At 50.7% G+C, this 25,462-nt stretch overlaps 1 protein-coding gene and 1 long non-coding RNA gene across 4 annotated transcripts in view; one reads left to right on the forward strand and one right to left on the reverse strand.

The window, feature by feature from the left end:
* The window catches only part of LOC129665056 (uncharacterized), a 23,062-nt gene extending 21,093 nt beyond the window's left edge, over nucleotides 1–1,969 (reverse strand). Inside the window, exon 1 of one of the 2 annotated variants that reach the window (XR_008718329.1) lies at nucleotides 1,743–1,969. This is a non-coding gene — a long non-coding RNA (uncharacterized LOC129665056). The remainder of the gene's footprint in view (nucleotides 1–1,742) is intronic. The other variant, XR_008718330.1, reaches the window with a different exon arrangement.
* On the forward strand, nucleotides 30–24,498 carry Fhip2a (FHF complex subunit HOOK interacting protein 2A). Of its 2 annotated transcripts, none has more exons than XM_055591532.1 (17): nucleotides 30–220; nucleotides 6,794–6,872; nucleotides 9,151–9,320; nucleotides 11,056–11,160; nucleotides 11,411–11,533; nucleotides 13,590–13,847; nucleotides 13,954–14,150; nucleotides 15,106–15,220; nucleotides 15,547–15,623; nucleotides 15,704–15,896; nucleotides 16,313–16,482; nucleotides 16,755–16,895; nucleotides 17,702–17,792; nucleotides 18,942–19,085; nucleotides 19,836–19,976; nucleotides 21,421–21,524; nucleotides 21,608–24,498. In XM_055591532.1, the coding sequence occupies exons 1-17, from the start codon at nucleotides 176–178 to the stop codon at nucleotides 21,711–21,713; spliced, it is 2,259 nt and encodes a 752-aa protein (XP_055447507.1). In that variant the 5' UTR covers nucleotides 30–175; the 3' UTR covers nucleotides 21,714–24,498. The 2 variants fall into 2 exon arrangements, with proteins under 2 accessions (XP_055447507.1, XP_055447508.1); XM_055591533.1 differs by lacking the exon at nucleotides 30–220 and adding an exon at nucleotides 1,969–2,458.
* The last annotated feature ends 964 nt before the right edge of the window (nucleotides 24,499–25,462 follow it).

Raw genomic sequence — 25,462 nt, forward strand, 5'->3', positions numbered from 1 at the left:
CCCCGAGCCGAGCCGCCGCGCCTCCCGCTCGGCCTCCGCCCTCCGCCCGCCCGCCCGCACCCCCGCACCGGCCTTCACTCTGGAGCGGCCCGGGCAGCCGCAGCAGGGCCGGCGGCGGCGCATCGAGGAGCTCTCCAGGTCGTCCCGGGAGAGGCTGCTGCAGTCCCGGGACAGGATGTTCTCCAAGCTCACGTCCATCCTGCAGCACGCCGTGGAGGCGGTGAGGCCGCGCGGGGCGCCGCGGGGAGGCCGCGGGGCGCGGGAGGCTGCGGCGGGGAGGCCTGGGCGCCCCCGGGGCCTCCGCCCGGCAGCCTCCGCGGCCAGCGCCGCGCGGGACAAAGGATCGGCGGTGCCCGTGGGCTGCCCTGGCGTTGGCTTCCGCGCGGATGGGAGGGCGCGGTGGGGACCGCCGGGCCCGGTTCACGCCGGGGCCGGCGCCCGCTTGCTCGGGCCAGGCGGCCCACCCCGGCCGGACCGTGGTGCCCGATCTGCAGGCGTGTGCAGGTCGGCCACGGCCGGGCTCGCACCATCCGCCTCCCGTTTCTCGTCTTTCCTCTGCGCCTCCGGGCCGCTGCAGCCGCCGCACTCCGCGGCTGGCCCTCACAGCCCCGAGCGAGCGACCGCAGGACGCAAACCTGCTGCCACACCGGCACCCGGAGAATGAGGAGGAGCGTGCCTTGCCAGTGTGAACACAGCCCCTTGCTTGTTTTGACCGAGCGTTCCCTTGTTTGAAAAAGTTACTGTGTTTATTTTGAAAGTGGTATTTTCAACCATGTTGAGAATGATAGCACTTTCAAATTCACATGACTTTTTAAGGAAGAAAAAAAAAAATCAGCCACCATGGTGATTTTTTTAGGGTCAGCTAACAAAATTAGAGTTGTAAATTTCAGTTATGGAGACAGAACTTTAATACAATTACTATTTTCACACAGTGTGGAATTTGGGTTTTGTTTCTCTTGATGACACATCAAACCAAGAAAGAAACGGGGTGTCGTGAGAAGCAGTGTTGGCATATGGGAAGAGAACCGGGCTCTAAGGCTCGGCTTCTGCTTTTCTTGGGGCAGCCTACATTCGTAAAATAATTAAAAATTTTAAGAAAAGTTATATGGAGATTTTATATCCATATATACTTTATACTAAAAAGTCATAAAACTTTTAAAATATATGATTAATATAATGATAAGTAAAAGAAAATTAGGGATATGTTATATAGTTAAACTGTGGGGCCTGTTGTGTTCTTGGCAAAAAGCTCCCCACTGAATTTTATTTTATTCTTTTTTTTTTTTTTGAGATTGAGTGTTGCCACATTCCCCAAGGTGGCCTTGAACTCACCATGACCCAGGCTGGCCTCAACCTTTTGCCTCTGAAATCTTTAGTTCTAGACATGACATCAAACCTGGCCAGGATTTTTGGTTCATAGACTCATTTTGTCCTCAGGCCTGTGTTTTCTGTTTTTGTGATCGTTTTATGACCGTATGTATCATAAGCATCTACCAAATTGTCTGAGTGAGACTCTACCGCTGTGATACCTAGCTTCTCCACCCTGCTGGGGTTAGTGAGGAGAGAGAGCGTTCACCCCGTTTACCTCATCCTAGGAATAAATGACTGGCCCGTGGAAATGTCAAGTCCACTGGCTCAGTGCCAGTTTCTAAGCTGTGCTACTACCCACACAGTTTACCAAAGAAAGTACAGCTCTTGAAATCTGATTGGCTCAGCTTTGCTTTGGGAGAAGGTCTCCCTACCTTTGTGGAGGGTAGCCCAGGCTGGTCCCGAATTTAGGATTCTCCTGTTTCCATCTCCCAAGGGCTGGATTATAGCTTTGGTCCCGCATCCTTTGAATGTTTTTGATGTCCCCTTCTATATACTCCCGGGAAATAACTCTTAGATAATGAAATACGCTGCCGCTGGTAGTTGAAGAATGTTTTTCATAACCCAAGATTAGTTCCTGGTTACTCTGTCTCATTGACAGTGCTGCTTGTTTTGTGAACGGAACCAAGTCTTCTTGCTCCTTAATTTGTTGGCCTTTTCTCTCTCCTTTCACATTCGCATGCAGCCTTCCCATGACCTCAGGCATCAGGCTTCTGCACTGGGGAGGGGACCCCAGGCCTGCAGGTGACCCCACCTCTTTGAGCTGTCATTGCAGCTTCTCTGCTGTGCTGGTCTAGTCTTTCGGTATTAGCAGTGGCCAGTGTCCACCTTCAATCCCAGAAGCCTTCAGTGTTTAAGGTCGATCAGATGTGTACTCATCTAGATGAGGTTAGATAAGGTGTTTGGGGTTGTCTGTTTGTCTGTTTGAGTCAACCCTCTGACAGGCCCCAAGCTTGCTGTGTGGCCAAAGGCGGCTTAGACTCCTGATCTTCCTGCCCCCACCTCCCAGGAGCTGGATTATAGGCTTGTGCTCTGTTTTCTGTTTAGTTTCTGGTGCTGAGGAGTTAATCCAGGGCTTGATGTGTGTCAGGTAAGCACTGTTCCACAGCCCTCTACCCCGGCCTTTCCAAAACATTTTTATTCTGACTTTCGTATGAGTGTTTTGTTTGTGAACCGAGTCTATGCTAGGTGCCTGTGGAGGTCAGAGAAGGATCTGAATTCCCTGGAACCAAACCTGGGCCTCTGCAAGAGCAACAAGTGCCCTTAACTGCTAAACCGAACCCAGGCTTAACGTAACTGAATCCAACCTTGAAACTTCTAAAGTAGGAGCTCACTAAATTGTCTGCCCTGTCCTCGAACTTGTGATCCTTCTGCCTCAGCTTCCCAAATAGCTGTGGTTATAGGAATGTGCTATCAGACCTGGCATGTATTATTTAAACAGTTTTCCTCATTTACCGCTAACTGCTTACAAAGAGGGAAAGAAGATGTCTCTAAAGCTCTGCATTTGCAAATATAAAGGAAGATTAAGGTGGCTGATGTCAAGGTGTGCACCCTGAGAAGTTGCACCACACAGATCTGGTGTGAGGAAGTTTATTGGGGAAGAGAGAGGAGGACCTGGAGAAGGGGTTGAGGCAGCAAGGGAGCCATGTAGGCAGGCGGGCAGGAATAGAGCCACGAGGGCAAAGAAATGGACAGGGACTCAGAGTTGGGCAAAAAGGAGATGAGAGCAGGAACAGAGAAAGAGCTGGGGTGACAGGAGTCCTTATATCCCTGCATGCACCTGGTAGCAGCAAGTGATGACCAGGTGATGACGTAAGCAGTTGCTAGGGCCCTCAGAGCAAGCCAGCAGAATTGCCTGTGTGCTGACAGGGACAAGCATCCCATCCCATCCACCATACTGGGGACTAAACCTGAGCCTGCTGTCTGCTAGGCCAGGCCTCTGCCTGTGAGCTATTTCCCAGGCTGTAACCCAGGCTCGCCCTGATCCTCTGCCTCTCCTCAGCAGTTTGCCTAGTGGCTACCAATTCTTGAGAACTACTCCATCCTAGGACTTATTTTTCAAGCCCAACTTGAGTCTCTTTCTCATTCAGCAAGTGCTTTAAGAGCTTGAGTGAAAGCACTAAGGAAACACAGATCATCTCGGATCACAGTGCCAACTGCCTGAGCACACCTGGGAAGTCCTAGTGTAAGGTGCACAGCGTGTGATCAGCCCCGGATCAGACAGCAGGGCCAGGCCCTGCCCTCCTCCTGCAGTGACATGGAACTCTGCTGACTTTCTGCACAGCACCTCCTTCCTCATTCTGTGGAGGAATTAGACGCACAGCATTGCTGCAGAGGCGACAGTGAGGAGGATAGGAGAGCTTTGTGTGTGCCTGGTCAAGAATGCTTCCGAGATTGGCTTGGCCAGGCTTAGGGCTGTGGGGAGGAAGGGAGCTCGGATTGCACGGGGAGTTAGAGAAGGCTCCGTGGAGGCAAGGCCAGAACTAGGTAGTAGAGAAGCGGAGAAGATGGGAGAGCACGGAGGAAGCTGAGGAAGCAGATGTGGTGCCTCACTCTTGCATCTCTGGGACCTTCCCCAGTGAGACCCAGGCAAGCCTGGGCTACACCATAAAGCCTTAACAAAAGCAGGACAAAGCCGGATGTGGTTGTGCTGCCTGCACTACCAGCCCTCAGGAACAGGAAGGCAGAGGTCAGGATTCCAAGGCCAGCTACGTCGTGACTTTGAAGCCAGCTGGGATGGCAGGAGACCCTGTCTCAAATAAAAACAAAGATGAATAAGTCTGGGGTAGGGAAAGGCTCTTCAAAAGATCTCTTAGAATGGGCATTTTTGTGGACATTTAAAGCAGAGGTGGCGGCTGGGAGGTTTTGTCCACATTGTTGGATTTTTTTGTGTATTGGACATGCTGGACAGGGTCCAGGTTTCCAGCAAAGACCTTTGTTCCCTAAGGCAAGTAAGCTGACCGGTGTTTTGGTCTTTGTGGGAGTTTGAGTAGTAGAGGAACTGAACTCCTCAGGAGAATTTAAAACTGTTTTAGGCGGGGTGTGCAGCTGAGACAGGGGGATTTCGAGTTCAAGACCTCCCTGGAGTGTATATGAGACCCTGCCTACTGTAAAGAGTAGGAAGTGCTGTGCGTGCGGCCCGGTGGTGGAGCGTTTGCCGAAGCAAGGCTCTAGGTTTGATCATTAGTTGTGTGCGACCTGTGCAGCGCTGGTCTGCATGTCTGCCTGTCACATGCAGTAACCGGTGGCCGTTCGTGTCTTCGTGGGGTGGGTGGTTTGTTGCTGACTCAGCTCCATCACTGAGTTAAACATTGATTTAAAGCAGGAGTTAAAATAGGAGTGTGCCTGGTGAAAAAGATGGCCCCACTCAGCCTTGTCCTGTTTCAGCCTAAGGGGAGAGAAAGCTAAGTGAGGTAAAAGTTGGGGTGAAGGCTACAGGAGGCCTCAGAATGGCAGGTACTTCAAGTGCAGAAGGAGAAACTTCCTACAGTGGGGAACTCCCAGGTAGGAGAACAGAAAGTCCCAGTAGGAGAACAGGGAGTCCAAAATAGGCAAATGGGAAACCACAGATAGGTGCCCTGGAGATTTGGGGATGGCTCTTCAGATGAGAGTTTTGAGAATTTAACCTCCAAGTACTAAAAAATTAAATTATAGTCTCCCGCTGCTGATTCATACATCCCTTTCAGACTAAGAATGTTTTTATGCAATGGTAGAACACATCATTTGTATGTTAGTAACAAAAAAAAAAAAAAATCAAGTTTACTGGAGTTTCACAAAGTGAGAGAATCTGTCTTGTGTGAATGGGATTGTCACTCCTCCGAGTTATTAGCAATTCAGAACAGTTGAGCTGTCTCGCTCCTGCATTGAAGCGATGTCCTCATCCTGCTTGGGATTTGATGGCATTCTATGGCAAGGGTCCCCATACACAGCCTGTGGAGACTCTAGCCTGGGACTGCTGCTGGGGAGAAAGAAGTGGAGAAAGGGTACTGTGTAACTACCTAAAAGGTGAAATTGTTACTACATTAAAAACTACATCCTTTCATTGAAAGAGTTATTTCCTTCTGTGTTCCACTTGTTAGTAAATTTAACTCCGTAAGCCAAGTCCTCCTGAAACTTAACTGCCTGTCTTTCACAACTCCGATTAGTTCTAGTTCCTTCATCGAGTTCTGTGCACATAGGCAAGAATGGGAAAATTCAGCTTTAATGAAACAGTAACAGCTCAAAGGTCTTCAGTCTGTTTCCTTTCATAAGTGTGTTGCACCTTGTGGTTTGAGACACATAACATTGCCTGTGAGTGGACCCACGAGTTGCACAAGGGCTGAGAGATTGTGTTGACAGAGTTGTCGGCTGCAGGGTCACCGGCTGGGAGACCAAAGGTCAACACGGAGCAGGTGGAGGCGTAGGGAGCTCTGACTGCAGTAGGTCCTGCCGCAGAGGAAGCCGGGAATGTGGCCCAGCACACAACCAAAGACTTACTTAAAACATGCTGAGGTGTGTGTGTGTGAATACACGTGTGTGCACACGTTCTCAGCGCACTGCATTCTCCAGCTGAGCTTCATCGGTGACATCTGCTCACGATGTGGGACACTCTTGTCACTTGGAGGAGTATGAAATGGCCCTTTCCCCAGTCAGACTTCTCTTCCCCCAAGCTCTGCACCACTGTGGGTCAACACAGCACTTTCTCACAAGGGTTGGTGACAGCTCTAGGCTCTCACTCTCGCTGGTTTAAGGAAAAGAATTGGAGGAGTGAACACACTTGCCTTTCTCCTATTTAGTATGAATTCCTAAAGCCAGTCAGCTTGCAGCAAGATGGCCGAGGGCTCCAACTCTGGCCAGAAAACTTATGAAGTGCATTTCAAAGCCTGCAGTGTAACACATTTTGTAGAACTTAAATGGGAGTGTCTTGTTCATGTAGTTATCTTGCTAAAAGTACCCACTGCCTGATGGAGGCTTACAGAGGGAAAGACTTGCATCAGAATGCCACGGAGAGTAGGGAGCAGTTAGTCAGACTGTGACGTGGCCCTGCTGTGAGGCTGAGGTGTAAGTGCTTGCCAGCCACTCTTCACCCCTTCCCCTTCCAAAGTCCCAGAAGCAAAGACCTCTGCTTATCAGTGTTCTTATTTTGTAGAAACTGCACTTGTAGGATAAAGGTGTTTTTGGGTTAGCCACTTTTGAGGCCATGTGATAACAGAGAAGAGGGGCAAAGTTGCATGCTGTAGTTTAATAATAATATTGATAAAGGTGGATTTCTTATAAATAAGTCATTTTACTTCCTTGGACTCAACTCTTTGGTTTTGATATTTGACCTAAAATTAAGTTCACGCTTTATTTTGATGCTTCTCTTACATCGTGGACAAGAGCAATGTTAAAGTCTGCAGCAGCTCTTCCTGCCTGACCCTTAGTCTGGCCTTTGTGTTCTGTGTAGCTTGCACCGTCTCTTCCGTTACAAGAAGACTTCGTTTACCACTGGAAGGCAATTACCCACTACTACATAGAAACGTCAGGTAAGGGCCGTTCATGGCTGTGGTCTGCTTCAGATATGTCAGCTTTCACTTAAACAGTTTTGCCTTTGAGTTCTCTTTTAGGGTCATCTAAAATGTAGCTTTGAGCATCTCCTGTGTGGGCATTGTTATAGGCACTGGGACTTGAGTCTCACACAGCCCTGTCCTGACAGAGTGTATGTGTTGGCTGAGGGAGGAAACAGTGGGCGGGAACATGCTGACGGTGTGGCAGACAGATGTTAAGGGAAACAAACGAAGCAGGCAGGATTGGGGTGGCCATGTGTTTGGGGGTGTAGACTGGGCTACTTCACACTAGGGAAGACCATGGTGCCCTTTGGCCCTCCCACTCGAGTGGCCCTATCTGCTGCTCTATCGTCCAGCCCCTCATTGTGTATATGAGGAACTTGCTGGAATGTCCGTGAGGAGAGGTGACCAGTGAATAAGTTGAGGAGAGCATGGGAAGAAAAACGTGTAGACAGTGTGTGATTGCTCTCCTGGGCGATTGTGAAGAGACAGGAGAGGAGAATGTGGCTGCAAAGGAGGCTATGAACTTCTTTAGGGTGTGGGGGTACAGGAGATGACACTGGGTATTCTCCTCAAGCATGCCACCACTTTTCTTTTTTAAATCTCCCTCTGTCTCTCTCTCATGCTCTCTCACTCATACTCTCACTCCTCTCCCTTTCCTTCTTCCTCTCTTTTCTCTCCTTCTCTTTGGGGTGGGTAGGTGGGGGTGTGTGTGTGTGTGTGTGTGTGTGTGTGTGTGTGTGTGATATGTATGAGTAATCGTGCGTGTGTAGAGGGCAGAGTTGGTTGTCTTCAGGCTTGCACACAGGCACCTTGGCCCATTGTCTTGTTGGCTCGCTCCACTGTGCTTTTGGAGACACCGTCTCTTTGTAGAGTTAACTGATTGACTAGGCTGATGGGCCAGTGAGCTCTGAGAAGTGTCTGTGTTCTCGGTAGCACTGGAGCAGACAGACACAGCACCTGCTCTTGACCTGGGTGTCAGGAGTTTGAGTTCAGGTCCCCATGCATGGATGATGAGCTAGACCCACTGACATCCCAACATCCCCCACATGTGCTTCAGATAAGGTGTTGGGGTGGGGCTGTGGCTGTGGCTCCATGGTAGAGCACTGGCCTGGCATAACCTAAGTGCTGGGTTCTGGCACTGGCATTTAAAAGAAGGAAACAGAAGGAGGGAGGGAGGGAGGCTGTAAGTAGGCCTCAGGTTACAGTGGAGGAAAGGGCAGATACCAGAGCAGGGCTGTTCATGGGCATCACCCTACCAAGGGAAGAGACAGCAGTGTGCAGGTGGGGCCCCCTCTGCTGGGGGATGGGTTGCCCACGGAAACGAGGCAGCCTCTGAAGATGGTTCTGTTCTGATCACTGAGTAGAAAGGTAAGATGGGGCAAAGGGGCAGATTGAGGATTAGCGACCCTTGTAGACTTCAGCCCTTCTAGGCCAGACTGTGTTCTTTGCCTGTATTATCTGTGCTGCTGAAGCACAGAGGCAGCCACCTGCCAAGCACAAGCAATGGTCATCCTGCCGTGGGGACATTTAGGAACTGAGGTGGGCCTCCCCTGTCCCTGCCCTCTCAGGGTTGTGCGGTGTGGTAGTGAATCTCAGATCATGCACACATCCTTTAACAAAGGCAGAAGCAAAGCATGGGAAGGGCTCTCTGGCAGCTGCTGAGGTCAGAGGTTGCTTGCACTCACTGAGCACATTTCGTGGTAGCAGCTGACCTGCAGATGCAGTTTTTGAGACTACCTTTTATTATTAGCTTTTGCATTTTTCCCCCTTCCTCTGGGGCTTTGAGGAAAGACACATTCTTGCTTTAAAAGATTTTTTTTTCTCTAATGTGCAAGTGTGCACATTAGTTAACGTGTGGGACAAGTGTGGTCTGAGTCAGGTAGAATCCCAGGATGGAGAGGACGGAGGGAGAGGGCATCGACAAGCAGACTGACCTGGCTTTAAGTGATGGCAGTCCTGAGGAGGAGGTATGACAGGCAGGAGTGTTTGCCGGGACATAGCAGTGGGACACGGTAGGAACAACAGACAAGGAAAGACAGAAACTGGACCTTGCCTTTCAGAGATGATTCCCGATGATAAGATACATGCCAGGACTCGGATCACAGAAGGGTTGTGCTGCTCCTAACAAAGATGGCCACCCCGTGAGCAAGCGTGACGTGTCTTCTGCCTTTCCTGTTTTGAGGTGGAGAGGAATGTCGCTGCACACAGGAAGGGGTTTGTGAGCATGTGTTTGATGAGGTTTTCTGTTGTTTAGATGATAAGGCCCCAGTGACGGATACCAACATCCCATCCCACCTGGACCAGATGTTGGACATACTGGTCCAAGAAGAAAACGAGCGGGAATCTGGAGAGACGGGGCCATGCATGGAGTACCTGCTCCATCACAAGATCCTGGAGACATTGTACACCCTGGGGAAAGCTGACGTAAGTCCCTGGCCACCCCGTGCTGGAGGCTGCAAGTGCCCAGCTTAAGTGTGGAGGTGGGAATGGCACGTGGTAGTGTTTGGCCTGAGGCTGGGGAGAGGAGGGTGTGTTTCCTGAGCAGCTGTGACATCACAGAACAAGCAGAGCCTGAAGTGCTCTAGACCACAGGACCTCTTGGCTGCGTCGATCCCAGCTAGGGCAAACCTTTGGGAAGATAAACTCAAGTACCTGTGCTCACAATCAAATGGGATAAGAACTGTTCGACAGTTGCAATCTAAGAGTCCATGGTTCTGAGAGGGGATCATTCTGACATTCACTGCACCATCACAGTGGACACAGAGCAAATTTTAGGTTTAATGAACTTTGAAAAATCTTTGCAAATTTAATATTATCATATAAATAGTATCTTGTGCCACAGAAGCTTCAAATTCATGCAGCCTTAGCACCAGGGCCAGGGCCAGGGCGTGTTCTGAGACACGTGCGCTGGTTTTGTGCTGTGGGCACCATAGTGTGTGCAAACCCCAGGATGCCCCCACTGCACCCTGCACGCTAGCGTGACCTGCAGTGTTTGAACTGGACTGGGAAGTGATTGTCTGACCCTCCTCTAGCTTGAAACCTCAGCAGCCCTGTGAACCTCTGTAACGCAGAAAACGAAAATGAAGTGATACACATTTTAATACTGCATAGTTGTAAACTAAAAGGTGTTAGCTTCTTTTGAGGTACATTTGCGTTAAGTGCATGCTTTTCTCAGGAATGAATCTGTGCCTTAGTAACTGGCATCACATTCTTATCCTGCTTGTTGCCATGCTGTTTAGTGAGGGATTTCACAGCGCTGACTTGTTTGGTGTTATAGGAAAATGGTAGTAACTGTACTGCTAGTAAATTCATTTCTGATAGAATTGATTGTAAACGTTGTTACCATTTTATCGGAATAATATAAGGTTGCTGTCACCCTAAATTACCATTGTGCTGAAGGCTGCATTTTAGGCTTTGCCAGATAGCATGTCTTCGATGGATGCACGTTTGTAGGCTGTGTCGTCCACTTTGTCACAGAACAAACGACCCGGCTGACTCATGCTCTTTTAGTCCAGCAAGATAGCTGGCATGCTGAGAACGTCCAGTCTTGTTCCTCATGAAGCTCATAATCCAGATGTCTTCGCACTTAGCTTAGTCGCCTGCCCGGGCTCCTTTACTGACGTCTTTGTGTTACTTGTGATCTGTTCCTGGCTGTGAGTAACAAGAGCTGCTCCTGGTGCTGCAGAGCGTGAGCGCTCAGGCCCCTGCTCTCCCAGAAGTCACACCCTTACGTGCCTGAAGCAGAGGCCAGTCTCACCAGCCCTTGCTCGCTGTGGCATGTGTGCTCCCCCGAGGCTGGGGTCACGCCTGCCGTGTTACGGTCTCCGTGTGTCATTGCCTTTCTAGGGTGCCAGTCACAAATTATTATTAATATTATTATTGTTGTTGGGTTTTGGAGACAGGGTTTCTCTGCGTAGCCCTAGTTGTCCTAGACTTGTAGACCAGGCTGGCCTCGAACTCACAGAGCTCTGCCCTCAGAGTGCTGGGATCACAGGCGTGCGCCACAGAACTTGGTGCCAGGCAGGAATATTAATGGACAGTTCTATCCTGGCAGAGTCACCAGCTGGTCACTTGTGTTGTCTTTGAGGGGATATGTGGATGGTCCTGGTCTGTCCTGTTGCCAGCATTCACGTGTGTTTCTCGTCTGTCCCATGCCCAGTGTCCTCCAGGAATGAAGCAGCAGGTTTTAGTGTTCTACACCAAGCTCCTGGGAAGAATCCGACAGCCCCTGCTTCCACACATCAATGTGCACAGGCCTGTGCAGGTACCCACTCTCTTGACCTCAGAGCAAAGTGCGCTGGATTCAGTGTGCACGTGATCTTGTATTGTTTTCCTAAGAGAGAGAATAATGGAGGACAGTATTCCATCACAGCATGAAAGTTAGCGAATGTTTGTAGTTCCCTTATATCTCACCGTATTTATATTTTTCTGTAAAGTTTTATACATTAATATTCATTTTATTTTTTCTCCATAACATTACAAAGAAAGTTTTAAACTTAAATTTATTTTGATAGAAATTAATTCGACTCTGTGGTGAGGTCCTTGCAACACCGACGGAAAATGAAGAGATCCAGTTTCTCTGCATCGTGTGTGCGAAGCTGAAACAGGACCCCTACTTGGTTAACTTTTTTCTGGAGGTACGCCATGTTTCTCAGACCTGCAGCTCGTATGGAAATTGAAATCAAATCCTCGCAGGAGCAATTCAGGACTGTGAGTTCTGCCCACCAAGAGTACTCTTCACTTAAGATCAGTGTTTATTCCAACCCGAACTCACCAGGATCGGAGAATTTCAAGGAATGCAGTTGAGCCAGATCTACAGGTGGGACTGAGACCAGGAATCCCAAGCCTGGCTGAGACCGAGGCTCGGGGGATGCTGTGCCAGGGAGTGTGGGAGAGCAGCGAGCAGAGGTGGGCAGGCTGGTCAGCACCTCACCAAGCCAGCAGCTTGTTTGCCTTTTGGACGGCTGCAGCAGTTTGTACTATTTTTATGGCCACAGTCAAGACATGGTCTGTTTCAACTGATATTTTAAATTTTACTTACAACTTTAAAAGGGAAAATATTGTGTCTACTTACTGCTTTTCACTTTCTTTTTTCCTTTAATCTTTTTTTGGACTTTTTTTCTTTTTCTTTTTCTTTTTTTCTTCTTTTGGTTTTTCAAGACAAGGTTTCTGTGTAGCCTTGGCTGTCCTGGACTCACTTTGTAGACCAGGCTGGCCTCGAATTCCCAGGGATCTGCCTGCCTCTGCCCTGAGTGCTGGGAGGACAGGCCACCACACCCAGCCTTTTTAAGATTTTTTTAAATGTATGTCTACATGTTCGTGTGAGTGTGTGCATGCATGTATTTGTGCATATGCGTGTTTGTGTGTGTGTGTGTGTGTACAGACGTGCTCTGAACCTGGCGTTCACTGGTTAGGATAGGCTGCTGGCCATGGAGCCCCAGGGATCTTCCTGTGAAGATCCTAGAGTGCAGGGACTCGGTGTGGGCCACTGTGGTGGGTGCTGGGAATCTCAGCGGAAGCCCTCGCCTGCAGGAGCATTTGGCAGCTTAACCAGACCCCCGCCCTTCCTGTTTGCTGATCAGTGAAATCACTGAGGATGGTGTCAGGAAAAGTAGCCGTGTTTCAAGACCCCATCAGGATGGTCGTACTCAGGTGCCTGCTGTTTCTGGACCTCATGAGGGTCTTAGGGTTTTTAGAGTCTGCCATTTTAACGTATTGGCTTGTCTTCTTTTTTTTGGCTTGTCTTCTATTGTTGAATAGATAATTTTGGGTCCTATCTGCAGCATTTCTGGAGGCTGGCAGGCTGCTCAGCTGCAGAATGACATGGTTTGGTTCTGTATGCAGTGCTCTGGCCGGAACCGGTAGATGAGGGGCAGCCTTTGCCTTCTGATGAAGAGGCTAGTGGTCAGCTGTGCTGAGGGGAGGAAGTTGAGCATCGGAAGACGGATGCAAGAGAAGCACTGGAAATGTCCATGGGGTGGAGAGCTCACTTCTGCTGGGGTCGGCAGAAAGACTTCTGGAAAGAGGTCTCTGACTTCTGGGAAGAGGTCACCTTTGTGACAAGCCTTGAGAAATGCCTAGCTAGAGATGAGTGGGCCTAGGAATGAGTGTGTTCAGGAAGCAGTATGTGCAGGGTGTGTAAAGACAGGCCGGAGCTGTGTGAGGCTCTGAATGGCGGATGTGTGTTCTCTGGAGCCACTAGAGAGTTCTGAGCACGGGTGGTTACGTGACTGGGTCTATGCCTGAGCACCTGCCCTCAGGCAGCATTCGGAGTGGGTTCGCTTAGGAGGGAGGAGTGTGGGGAGGTGACCCAGTGGGAAGAGCAGGGTTGAGCTGCGGTGTGCCAGCCTGCAGTGGCTGCAGAAGGAAGGCTCGGTGGGCCTCAGAGTAAAGATTGATGAGAGGGTTGGACAAGTTGCTCAGCGGCACCTCGAGTGCCCGGCAGCTGTGAAGCCATGTGTTCAGTACCGTGCCCGAATCTGCTTGCCCTGGAGATGGAGGCGAGCGGGGCAGAGCGAGCCCGAGCGTGCTGCTCCCGCGTGTGGCCCTGGCCCGGCCCGCAGCGCAGCAGCGCAGCAGCGCAGCAGGAAGGCGGCGGGGAGGGGGGAGGGCGTGAGCTCGGGCTTGTGCGGGCGGTGGAGCCCCGCCGCTCTCCGTTCTGAGCAGGGCTCTCACTTGCACACTTGATTTCAGAACAAGTCGAGGTCACTGATGTCCAGAGCAGCCCCGGGCGCTGCCTCGGAAGAGGAGCCTCGAGGCCAGGGCGCTGAGTCAGCGGAGCCCAGCCAGCAGCCCGGGGCCACGGGCGCGGCCGGGGGGCGCTCGGGGTGTGAGGACGAGCCCCCGGCCGACGAGCTGTCCGCCAGCCTGGACGACCTCAGCCTGGGCCCCGCTCGGTCGAACCACGACTACAATCTCGTGACCTCCCTGCTGAACCTGACGAGGAGTCCCGTGAGTGGCCGCCCTCTCCCCGGCATCTGAGGTGCAGACGCGCGGCCCTGGGGCCCGGGGCCCTGCTCCGGGAGAGCCCTGAGCCCTGGCCTGTCTCCCTTCTCAGGACGGCCGCATAGCCGTGAAGGCGTGCGAGGGACTGATGCTGCTGGTGAGCCTGCCGGAGCCCGCGGCTGCCAGGTGCCTGGCGCAGAGCAGCTGCCTGTGCGAGCTGCTCACGGGCCGCCTCACCGCCCTGTACCAGGCGCTGCCCGCGTCCGTGGACCCGCTAGACATCGAGACGGTGGAGGCCGTCAACTGGGGGTAAGTCAGGCTCTGCTTTCCTCGGGGGCCGCTTGTGGTTTACACGGACAAGTAAACCAGGAGCGTTTACTTTTAGTGAGCCCCACCAGTGCTTGTTCAGGGAATGGTTTCTTGAACTCACATTGGTCATTAGTGGTGATAATTGTGCAGGCGCAGCCCAGGGGCTGCAGAGTTCTTTAATTGTTCACTGCAGAGTGTGTGTCAAGACCGGTTCGGAACTGCTCGTTGACAGCAGAGCGTGGAGAGGGCTGTGTCTGCCTTTGAGACACACTCACTCTCACTGGAGTCTCACTCTGTGGCCTTGGCACAGCAGCTCACAACTGCCTATAATTCTGGCCCCAGGGATCCACGCTTCTAGCCTCCATGGGAGCCTGCACCCACACACAGGCACACATTGCTACACACACTAACAGAGCTTTAAGAAAGTAGGGATTTTGCATAACATTTATAAATTAATATAAAAGCAGCATTAAAAACTATTCACAAACTTGCTACCAATCAGCAGCCTGATTTTGTTGTTGTTGTTGTTGTTTTTAAGAGTTGAATGTGTACAGTAATTGAGCGTTTCCTGCAGTGCACTTCGGTCACACTTATGCCTCCCCCAGTGCCCCTGAGATCCACCCTCCCTCCCAGGAAGGCATGACTTCCACCCGCCCCGGAGCCCCGTTTCTCCTAAACCGATTGAATCCAGTTGAGGACAGCCTAACATTTTCATCTGTTTACCGTTTGTCACTTTCCTCTGATTTGGTCCCACGCTGCTGCCGTTTGCTCATGCCCTCATGAAGGCAGCCACACACATCAAGCACACACTGCACTGGGGCAGAGGGAGCGGCCTTCCTTGGCGGCTTGGTGTCCATGTTGCTCTGGGTGTGGAAGAGCTGGCTCTGGTGCCTTCTCTCCTTATAAAGCAGGCGGCCTGCCTGCTCACCTTGCTCTTTGTTCTTTGGCCCTGCAGGTTGGACTCATACAGTCATAAGGAGGATGCGTCCGCTTTCCCGGGGAAGCGAGCTTTAATTTCCTTTCTTTCCTGGTTTGATTACTGTGACCAGCTCATCAAGGAGGCACAAAAGGTTTAAATTCTTCATTGTCTGTTGATGGTTTTAACATGTGTTTATTAAGTAAGACTTGCATCGCTCTTCCAAAGTGCCACATGCTTTGCAAACACCCACTAGACAGCGATGGCTCCCCTTCAGCTGTCCCCTTTGGGGAGATGTAAAGTTATTGGGATTTTTTCCCCTGTCCTTCTTAGTTTTGGGGGGCATGGGGTGGTACAAAAGCAGATAACTGTCCTTGCAGAGGACCCAGGTCTGGTCTCAGCTCCACATAGCACTGGCCTTGGGTGAGCTCAGGGTCCTTAGGCCCACAGTGATGTGCTGGTGCCCGTGCTGTCTTCTAGACGGCCGCTGTTGCTCTCGCCAAGGCCATCCATGAGAGGTTCTTCACAGGAGTCATGGAGCCCCAGCTAATGCAGACGTGAGTGCCCTCTCCCCTGACAGAGGTGGCCCCTGGCCCCTGGCCATCATTGTGCCCGCTGACCCACCTGCTCTGCCTAGGTCGGAGATAGGGATTCTGACGTCAACGGCCCTGCTGCACCGCATCGTGCGGCAGGTGACCTCGGACGTCCTGCTCCAGGAAATGGTGGTCTTCATCCTTGGAGAGCAGAGGGAGCCAGAGACTCTGTCAGAAATCAGCAGACACCCCCTGAGGCACAGGTTAATCGAGCACTGCGACCACATATCTGATGAGGTGAGCCGTGCCTGCCAGCGCCGGCCTAGAGTCTGTGAAATGTGGCTTTTTAGTGTGCTTGGGATTTTATTTTGTGATGGCAAGGGTCGGGGTGGTGGTGAGGGTCGGGGTAGTGGTGAGGCACGGTGAAGGGTCAGGGTGGTGGTGAGGCTTGGGGTGGTGGTGAGGGTCTGGGTGGTGGCAGGCATGTTCGCAGAGGTCAGAGGGAAGCTCGCAGGAGTCGACCTTGTGTGTGTGTCCCGGGTTGAACTCAGGTGATCAGGCGTGGCATCAGGTTCTGTAGGAGGGCACCACCTCGAGGCCCGGCTTGTGATCTCTTTCATGTGGCTTTAATGGCTGACGGTCTGGCTGGTGAAATGGCGAGGAGGGCAGCGGCCGTGAAAGTGTTTTTCAGCTTTTACCAACGTTGCTTTCAGATAAGCATAATGACCCTGAGGATGTTTGAGCATCTTCTACAAAAACCCAACGAGCACATTCTTTACAACTTGGTCCTAAGGAATCTTGAAGAAAGAAACTATACGGAGAACAAACCGCTGTGCCCGGAAGACAAGGACGTGGTGGAGAACGGGCTGATAGCAGGAGCCGTGTAAGTGTGAGGTCTGGGTGATGTCTCCCTGCCAGAACTCTCTCCCAGCACCTCAGCCGCCTCCCCGTAAGTGGCAGAGGCCAGTAGTCCTCCGCTGCCAACAATAGCAGTGAGCCCTGGAGATTACTAGTGTAATTTCATATTAAATATGTTGGCTCTTATTTCTTTGTATTAGAAAAATTTTATGATGTTTCTCAGAAACTAGCAGAGAATCTTTTGGTTTAGAAAATATAATAAATGTTGTTTTTTATACATCATTAAATTAAACGTAGAGATCTGGAGGAAGATCCATTATTTACTGACATTTCACCAGATAACACTCTGCCAAGCCAAGAGTGGGTCAGCTCACCCCATGCCAGCCCAGACCACCCCAAAAATGATGGCAAGACGGAGGTCCACAAAATCGTCAACAGGTGGGTCGCTGGGTGTCTGTCCCTCCTTCTGAATGAAGCAGCTCGGCCCGTAGTTGTCAGGTGAAGGTACTGTCTTCCACAGGTGCCGTCAGCGTCTGTGTCTTGGTTATGCAGCAAGTGACAGCTGGGGCAACAGCTGGCGGGGTGGGGGGGGGCCTGGCATAACAGAAAAGTCAGTTTTCTTAAAGTGCTGGCCATTCTGCTCGGGCTTCTGAGGTGAGCACTTTCTCAGGGGAAGTAATTGAGAAAGAAGTACAGGCCAAGGGCGCCATCGAGTCCCTACGAGCGATCTAGCCTATCGGATTCCCAGATGCAGCAGCACTGGCAATTGCCAGTCTGACACGGGATCACAGGCATGTCCGTTAAAGTGTTGAAGTATTTTTTCAATTTACATTTAAAGTGTCTTTTCATGACATTTCCTCTTGTGTCTTTGATTTTAATGCTGTCATTGATATGCCTGGTCCTGGCAGATGAAATTAAAAGACACACACACCAAAAACCATCTGGCTCAAATGTGAAATTACAGTCCCTAAGAATGTCTCAGGCTAGTTTCTGAAGGCCACTCCCATTCTTGTGCCATAGTCTGAAGTTTAAGTCTGTGTTAGGCTTATTTGTGTTTCATACAGGATTATTTTTGATAAAACTTTTACTTAATAATCTGAAGGCTGGCTACCATCCATCAAAACTTGAAGTGTGCTTTCATTTTTCAAGTTCCCATTTGCATCCATAACCGGTTAAGTTCCTGCGTAGTGTGTGAGAGCCTGCGGTGCCGAGCGACTGCGCTCACGGCGGCCTTTCCCTTTCAGTTTCCTCTGTCTGGTGCCAGATGAAGCAAAGTCATCCTACCATGTTGAGGGCACTGGTTATGACACCTACCTCCGAGACGCTCACAGGCAGGTAGGTGACACACCGGACCTGTTTGGGGGTGCGTGGGGGTGTAAAAGCACAAACGTGTCGCCCTCCCCACTACCTTGCCTGGTTGGCAGCAGCCCTTCCTCCAGAGAAAGAAGTCGACTCACCTGAAAAATGAGACGCAGCTCTGCTAGCCCCATTAATTTGTTCATTCATTCATTCCTTCCTTCGTTCATTTGTTTAGTTTTGGTTTGGGGGTCTCAGGTTAGCCAGGCTGGCCTTGAATTTGCTTTTCTCTCCCAAGTGCTAGGATTACAGATGTGTGCCACCATACCTGGCTCTGAAGGGCTGGTTGTTTGGTTGGTTGGGTTTTAAGTTGTTTGTTTTTATGTGCATTGGTGTTTTGATTGCATATTCTGTGTGAGGGTGTCAGACCCCCCCTAGGGCAGGGGTCACAAACAGCTGTGAGCTGCCTTGTGGGTGCTGGGAATTGAACCTCTGGAAGATTAGCCAGGGTTTCTAACCACTGAGCCATCTCTCAAGTGCCCTCCAGGGCTAGGTTTATTGCATTTACTGACATGTCATTCAACACAATAAATAAGGAAGTACTAGAAAAATGCAGTAGAAAACGCCCCCGATTATTTCCCTGTTGGATTTGGCCAATATGAAACGGCCTAGTCAGGTCATGAGATCTGAGTGCCAGCGCTCCTTTTCCATCCTTCTCATGGATGGCCTCCTCGAGGGCCACCCCCTGGAGGGCGCTGGTTCATCCTGGCACCTGCCTGGAGTCTGTCTGTTCTGAGAGGAGCAGGCTTGCTTGGTGACAGGCATCACCCATCCGTTCCATGTAAATGCAGTGTAAAAGCATGTAACACCTTAGAGGATGCTTTGGCTCTGAACCAGTGCTCTCCATTTCTGCCGCTGTGGCTGGAGTCAGCCCTGCAGAGGAAGGACCACAGCAGACGCTGCAGAAGTGCCTCAGTCACGTGTGCTGCTGCTCCCCGCCTTGACGGCCGCCTCCGCTGTGGTGTGCCCTGCTCCTCCTGGTCGGGAGATGAGCTGACGTCCCCACTCCGAAACATCAGGCACAGCTGACAGTCACGGGTTCTTTATATGGTGTCTGAGGAAATTGTTTCTGTTTCATCTTGAAGTGTTTCTTGCCTGTTCTTTAATACCCAAATACTTTCCTCCTAGTTCCGGGACTACTGTGCTATCTGCTTACGATGGGAGTGGCCTGGAGCCCCGAAACCTCTGGAAAAGTGTGATTTAGATGCAGCCTTCTTTGAAGGACATTTTCTAAAAGTTTTATTTGACAGAATGGGAAGAATTCTTGACCAGGTGATGTATTGGGAGATCCTGGTTTCCATGCTGTGGTGTTGACCTCTTGTGTGATCGTGGCTGAGTCTGTCCTTGGCTGAATGGCTGTCCGTGGGCTGTGAGTGCAGAGCCAGAGGCTGGTTTTCACTGTGCCCAGTGGATGGGAACGGAGCCTAGTGTCCCGCCCGCCTGGCAGGCCCCCAGATCCCCTTTGCTGTCCCAGGCGCTTGTCCGTCACCTCTTGGTAGCTTGTTGTAAGCAGCCAGTTGTCTCTGGCTGCTTGGAAAAGCTGATAGCAGAGTGGCTCCGTCAGGAGTCCTGAGCACCTCTCGCAATCCTGCTGGCTTCTCACCAGTGAGCAGCAGTGAGACCCTGAGGTGAAGAAATCCCGTGAGTCCACGTTTGTGACCCGTCTAAGGAGGTGCACACACACGGGCTTCTGTAAAAGGCTGTGTTTAAAAGTCCAGGTACCATGTTGTTAGGACATCGCTTTGGTATGTCCTGTGTAGTTCACATGTGTCTGACACAGTGGCGGGCTTTGGTGGCCTGCTGCACTCGTGACACAGTTGCGGGCTGGATGGGAGCTCTGTCTCTCTGTGGGTGGTGATGCCTGTCCTCTGTCTCCCTAGTCTGAGCTCCTTGCAATGAGTGTGTTGGCCTCGGTGATGAGGGCTAAGTTAGCTGCGGGCATCTCCCTTGCAGAAGGGTCAGGGGCAGTGGCATCCCCTCCCTGGAAGCTGGGACACGAATCCTGTGTTTGCTTCCTCACAGCCCTACGATGTGAATCTGCAGGTGACCTCCGTACTGTCCAGGCTTTCCCTCTTCCCTCATCCACACACACATGAGTACCTTCTGGACCCCTACGTCAACCTGGCCCCTGGCTGCAGATCGCTGTTCTCCGTGACTGTCAGGGTGAGTTCACTAAGGCTCTGGACTGCAGGCCTTCCAGCGGCAGGCACACCTTCGTCTCACGCGTGTGGTCGGTGTGAGGAAAGGGTAGCGAGCGCTGCGGGTACTTGCCGGCCATGCGGGACCACTGCACAGTCAGGCCTTCCTCGCCGCCGCTAGCACGTGGGCCAGAGAGGTGCTTCAGGGCTTAGCACTGGCTTTTGCGGACCCAGGCTTAGTCCCCAGCACCCACACAGGGACTCACAACCATCCGCAACTCCAGTTCCCAGGATCAACACCTTCTCAACTCCACAGGAACCAAGCACACATGTACACATACATGCATGCAGGCCAAACACTCATGCAGAAAGGAAGTAAATGTAGCCGTTTTGTTTATAGAAATGTGCTTGTGTGTGTGTCTACCTGAGCATGCGTGCACAGGCCCATGCCACATGCATGTGTATGCAGGTGTGCTTGGCCAGACGTGCTTCCCTCCAGGCCAGAGGCTGTGTCAGGGCTCTTCCGCTGTCACCCTCCACTTTAGTTTCTGGGGTGAGGTCTTCTGAACCCACAGCTCAGCCTCTCAGCCGGGCGGGCTGCCAGTGAGGCCGGGATTGTCCTGTGTGCACTGGCAGGGCTGGAGTGTGGGCGCTCACAGCTGCTCCAGCGTCGGTGTGGGCGCTGGGGGCGAGAGCTCGGGTCCTCACGCTGGCATGCGCACACACCACCCACAGGGCCACCTCCCCGGCCCTGACCTTTAATTATGAAGATGAGGTAGAGTTGTTAGAAATGAAGACGGAAATCCCAACACTTCTGTTTTACCAATAAGGACTCAGGAGCCAGACGCTGGTGCTAGCTCAGAGAGGCAGAGAAAGCACCTAGCTGACCTTCCTTCTCAGCTCAGGTCCAGATGGAAAAAACCCAAAAGGCTCACAAGCTCAGCTGACAGCCCAGGAGGAAAAGGCCAAAAAACCCAAGGCCAAAGGCTTGCTAGTTCAAAACCCAGAAAGCCAGGAGCTGAGGAGCTGAAGCCTAAGCTAAAGCCAGAGGTTGAGCTAAAAGCCCCGCTTCTCCACGCTGTCTTAAATATCCCTCACCTCAAAGCCCCTCCTACTCTTTCATCCCTGTCAGCTGGTCTCTTGCTTGGCCTCTTGACCTAGCGTTAACTTCATTAGATTGCGATTACAGAGAGCTCCTGAGTTAAAGGTGTGTGCGAGGGCTGGGCGACTACTCCATGCTCAACTGTTCACAATAACAAAGTTTGTGGATTAAAGGTGTGTGTTAGGGATCAGCCAAACCGAGCAATGGACAGGATTTTACAGTTCACAATTTTGGGGTTCACAATGGGATCAAATATCCTGGAATAAGGTAGGAGTTGGTTGGTCAAAGATCAGTGACTGGGAGGAAGGTGTCTGAGGAAGATCCCGGTGGAGTCAGCCGGGAGCTGAGTTCTTGGCTTCTCATACAGGTCGTTGGCGACCTCATGGTTCGGATTCAGCGCATTCAGGACTTTACCCCCAAGCTTCTCCTCGTCAGGAAGCGGCTGCTTGGCCTGGAGCCGGAAGGCCCGATGTGAGTCAGGGTTAATAGACTTTGTCCAGAGTCCCCCACTCTGTGCTGTGCTGTTGTCCTGACTCTCTGTGTGCTCTCTCCAGTGTTGACCACATCACCTTGCTGGAGGGCGTGATTGTGTTAGAGGAGTTCTGCAAGGAGCTGGCGGCCATTGCGTTTGTGAAGTACCACGCTTCTGCCACGCCGTGAGTCCCTGTGACATCACCCGCTCAGCCAGGAGAGGGCAGGAAGCCCCGTGAGTGTCGCCTGACCTGGACAGCACGCTTAGAGCCCACTCGTGATGGCGCTCGGCGGGGCTGGTGCTGCTTCCACCGGCTCTGCCATCTCCATTCTCTGTGTTTGCACGTTGCTGAAACCCGGGAAACAAGCGGATGAGCTCAACTTAGCAGCCTGTGACTGAGAAGCCGCAGATGTCTCATTTAGGACTGGCTGTGTTCCTGTTATTTTAATATCCTTTTAGGCAGCAAGGCATTCTGACATTCTCTGGGACTCAAGTGCTTACATTCTTTTGTATTAATAAGCAGCAAAAAAAATAACTAATTTTATAACTTTTAAGGTTAAGATTCTTATCATACAAAATGTTTAGGAAAACTGTAAATGAGAAAAAATGTAGTTGAGGAAACATGGGAAGCATGTCTAGGAGATGAGAACATGGAGAGCACCATCGACCTCCTCAGCTTTTGTAAGAATAACAATTTACTATGACAAAAAAGTTCTTAATTAATATATTATATATATTTTTAAAGAAATGTTCTTTTACTCTCCTGTGCACATAGCCATGTTCGTGGTTGGTTTTCACGTGTGGCTCCCAGTTAATTTAAACTGTCGTTTTTGCCACAGCATCGGATTCATGTTCATCCTTGATAGTGTTTGCTAAAATAGCATTTTTTAATCTAATTAACATGCTGGTGGAGCCCCACCCCCAGCTCCCTCTGAAGTTGCATCATGAGCTTGCTTCCTTCCTGAAGTGAGGGCTAGTGTTCGTGGGGCCTGCCGAGAAGCAGCAGCCAGGGTGCCGAGGGCCTCTCGGTGTTTACATTTGCTTTTCATTTGTTCAGTCCTCTGTCCTAAGTGATTCTAAAGATATATGTATTTTGGGTCTCTTCCTGTTCAGTTTACACCTTGCTTAGGGAGACAGTGTGAGTGAGTGCTTGGAGGCAGGATGGCTGGGTAGCCAGGTGCAGGGAATTGCTGTGGGACACTGCTTGTCCCCTTGTCTTCTGGTCTTCAGGTGACTGAGCTGGTCCCTCGTACGTGGCTCCGAAGCCCATGTCCTTGTTGAAGTGCTAGATAGCAGGCCCTGGGGTGTGTCACAGCACGCTTGACATGTGGCTTGGTCCGTTTTACTAGTGTTTCTGACTCCTTTTATAGTTCAGTTTTGCTACTTAGGAACAAAATAGCAAAAGATTAAGAAGAGCCCCAGTCCCAGGCTGCTCATCGCTGACAGCGCAACTACTGTGTGTCTCTAACACGATGCAGATCTTTCCTTGCTCATTCAGGAAATCCATTAAGTAAAGCCGAGAGGTTGAGAGTGAGAAACAGTGCTTCCCTACATGGCTTCCCTCCCATGGTTTTGAGTGGTGAGAAGTCACGGCCGTATTGAAGTGGAGAAGTGGCTCCTTTGGTTGTATTTATTGACTGGCCTGTGCGAGAGTCGCCACATCACCTCATTCTGAGATGTTGCTACAGTCTGCATTGATGAAGGTGTGTTTGAAGTGAGGCATTGAGAGTGTCAGGCAGTTCTTACTGTTCCCGTCATGCCCTGGGGCTGTGGGGCACTGAGGTGCCCCCCCGGCCAAATACTGGTCCTTCACAGCTGGCCTGATGCTGGCCCCTCGGATGGGCGTGCGAAGCTTTAACTGTGTGTTTGCTGCTTCTGAAGATAGTTTTCCTAAGCTGACGGCCTTGGCCTGTACCCAGCTCTGCTTAACCTGCTTCTCTTCTGAGCTTAATTTCTCCTTCACATTTAGTTCAGACCCAGAGTCAGCACAAGTCACGAACTGACTTTGAGTCGGTTTGTTCAGGGAGCCATGTGCCACTTCCCAGGCTATTCCCAGTCTGAGAGCCCGGCGCAGACTGTGGCCACCCCGCCGGCGGCCACGGTGAGCTCCAGACTGAATTCTAGCCCTCCTCCTGTTTGTATAAATAAGAAGTGCGAATGCACATCTGTTCCTTTTACTTTCTAACCGTGTTGTCTTCGGGTTTATTTTCAGTAATGAGCCATTCTTCACTTGACAGACCAGGTTTGTCGTCGGCAGTTTCTGTTGTAGTGCTCGCATCACAACTATGTAATGTTCCCATAGTGTACCTGTGCAATATGAAGCTGTGAGTGGACTCACAGCTCTGGGCTTGACTGTACACTGTTGTGTGTACACGTGCGTGTATAAATGTGTGTATATGTGTGTGTGTATATATATATACATATATATATATGAAAGGACCAAAATCCTTGGCTTGCTTACACTGTTGCTAGTGTAAAGGTTGTTACATTTAATTTTACAGGGCACAAATTATAGAAAGACGTCATGCTTTTCACGGTAATACGGCCATGACTTACTACAGTACTCTGCAGTTACCATTTAGTTGTGAAGTTCACCATGTAACAGAAGACGTTATGGTGAAATGCCAAATCCACAAACTATGTGGTAATTTTACCTTTTGGATTGTACAATAAAGTAAAATCTGCATGTCATTGTGACCCTTGCTGTGTGGGACAGAGTCCTGCTTCTGGCCCTGTGAAACTGTCACTGACACTGTTTACATTAAACAGGATATTTGGCAGATCTTCCTGTGAGCGCCGTGTGGGTCTCCAGAAGTGTCGTGAAGGTCTGGGGCCCCGGGCCACACGTGGAGACGCTCCTCAGGTGACTGCTGCCTGCTGTCCCCTCCAGGCAGATGGGAACACTGCATGCCAGCAGTGCATGCGGGACTGAGAGCGAAATGAAGAAAATAAATCAGTGTAATATGAACAAAATATTGTCTTACTTATATTGTTATAGACTTGTAACTGAAAGTATTTTGTCCACTGCTAAGTCTGAGACCGTGATTCTTTTTATATTTATTTGGTTTTCGTCTTTGACGATTTCACACATGAATATGATGTATTTTGGTCAGTTTTCATCCCCATTAACACTTTCTTCCCAATGTGCCTCTCCTGCTTTCATGTCTTGTTTTGATCATGAGCACAGGCCTACAGCTCTTTACTGACAGGGCAATGTAGCAGCGGCCTCACCACTGAAGACAATGACCCCAACAGCCATTCAAGTAGTTCCTCAGGGAGAGTAGGCTGTGCCTTCACTCAGGATAGCATGTTGGCAGGCCTGTCTTGGGCAGGCAGTAGCCAGAAGACACTATGAAGCAGTGATTTCTTCACCCCCGCATGCAAAGGGTTACGGACAGCTTAGCTGTTGAGCCGCTGAGTTCTGCATCACAGGGGAGAGAGCATGGGGATGTCTCTCGTGTTCTGCATCACAGGGGAGAGAGCGTGGGGTGTCTCTGTCATTTGTGGGAGAACTTAGCACTTGACCAGCCCCTGAGGTCCATTTCACGCACATCTTTCGTCTGGCTTCTCCTTGACAGTCATGCCCTTATCAGTGCTCCCAACTTTGCAAATGCTGCAACCCTTTAATTCAGTTCTTCATGTGGTGATGACCCCAACCATAAAATTATTTCATTGCTACTTCATGACTGTCATTTTGTTGCTGTTATGAATCATAATATAAATATCTGATACTCAGGATCTGATATGCACCCCTTGTGACAGGGTCTTTTGATTCCCCAAGGGGTCGTGACCCCAGGTTGAGAAGCTGTTCTAAAGGACGCCGCTCATGGGAATCTTAGGGAGACAGTCATCTAAACACTGTTTCTGAGCATGTTTTCAACATTGTAAAAATCTTCCATTTTAACTGACGTTTAAAGCAGATTTTAGTCTTACTCAT

This window comes from Psammomys obesus, unplaced genomic scaffold (assembly GCF_907164565.1).
Source record: "Psammomys obesus unplaced genomic scaffold, mPsaObe1.curated_primary_1811, whole genome shotgun sequence".
Lineage (NCBI taxonomy): Eukaryota > Metazoa > Chordata > Mammalia > Rodentia > Muridae > Psammomys > Psammomys obesus.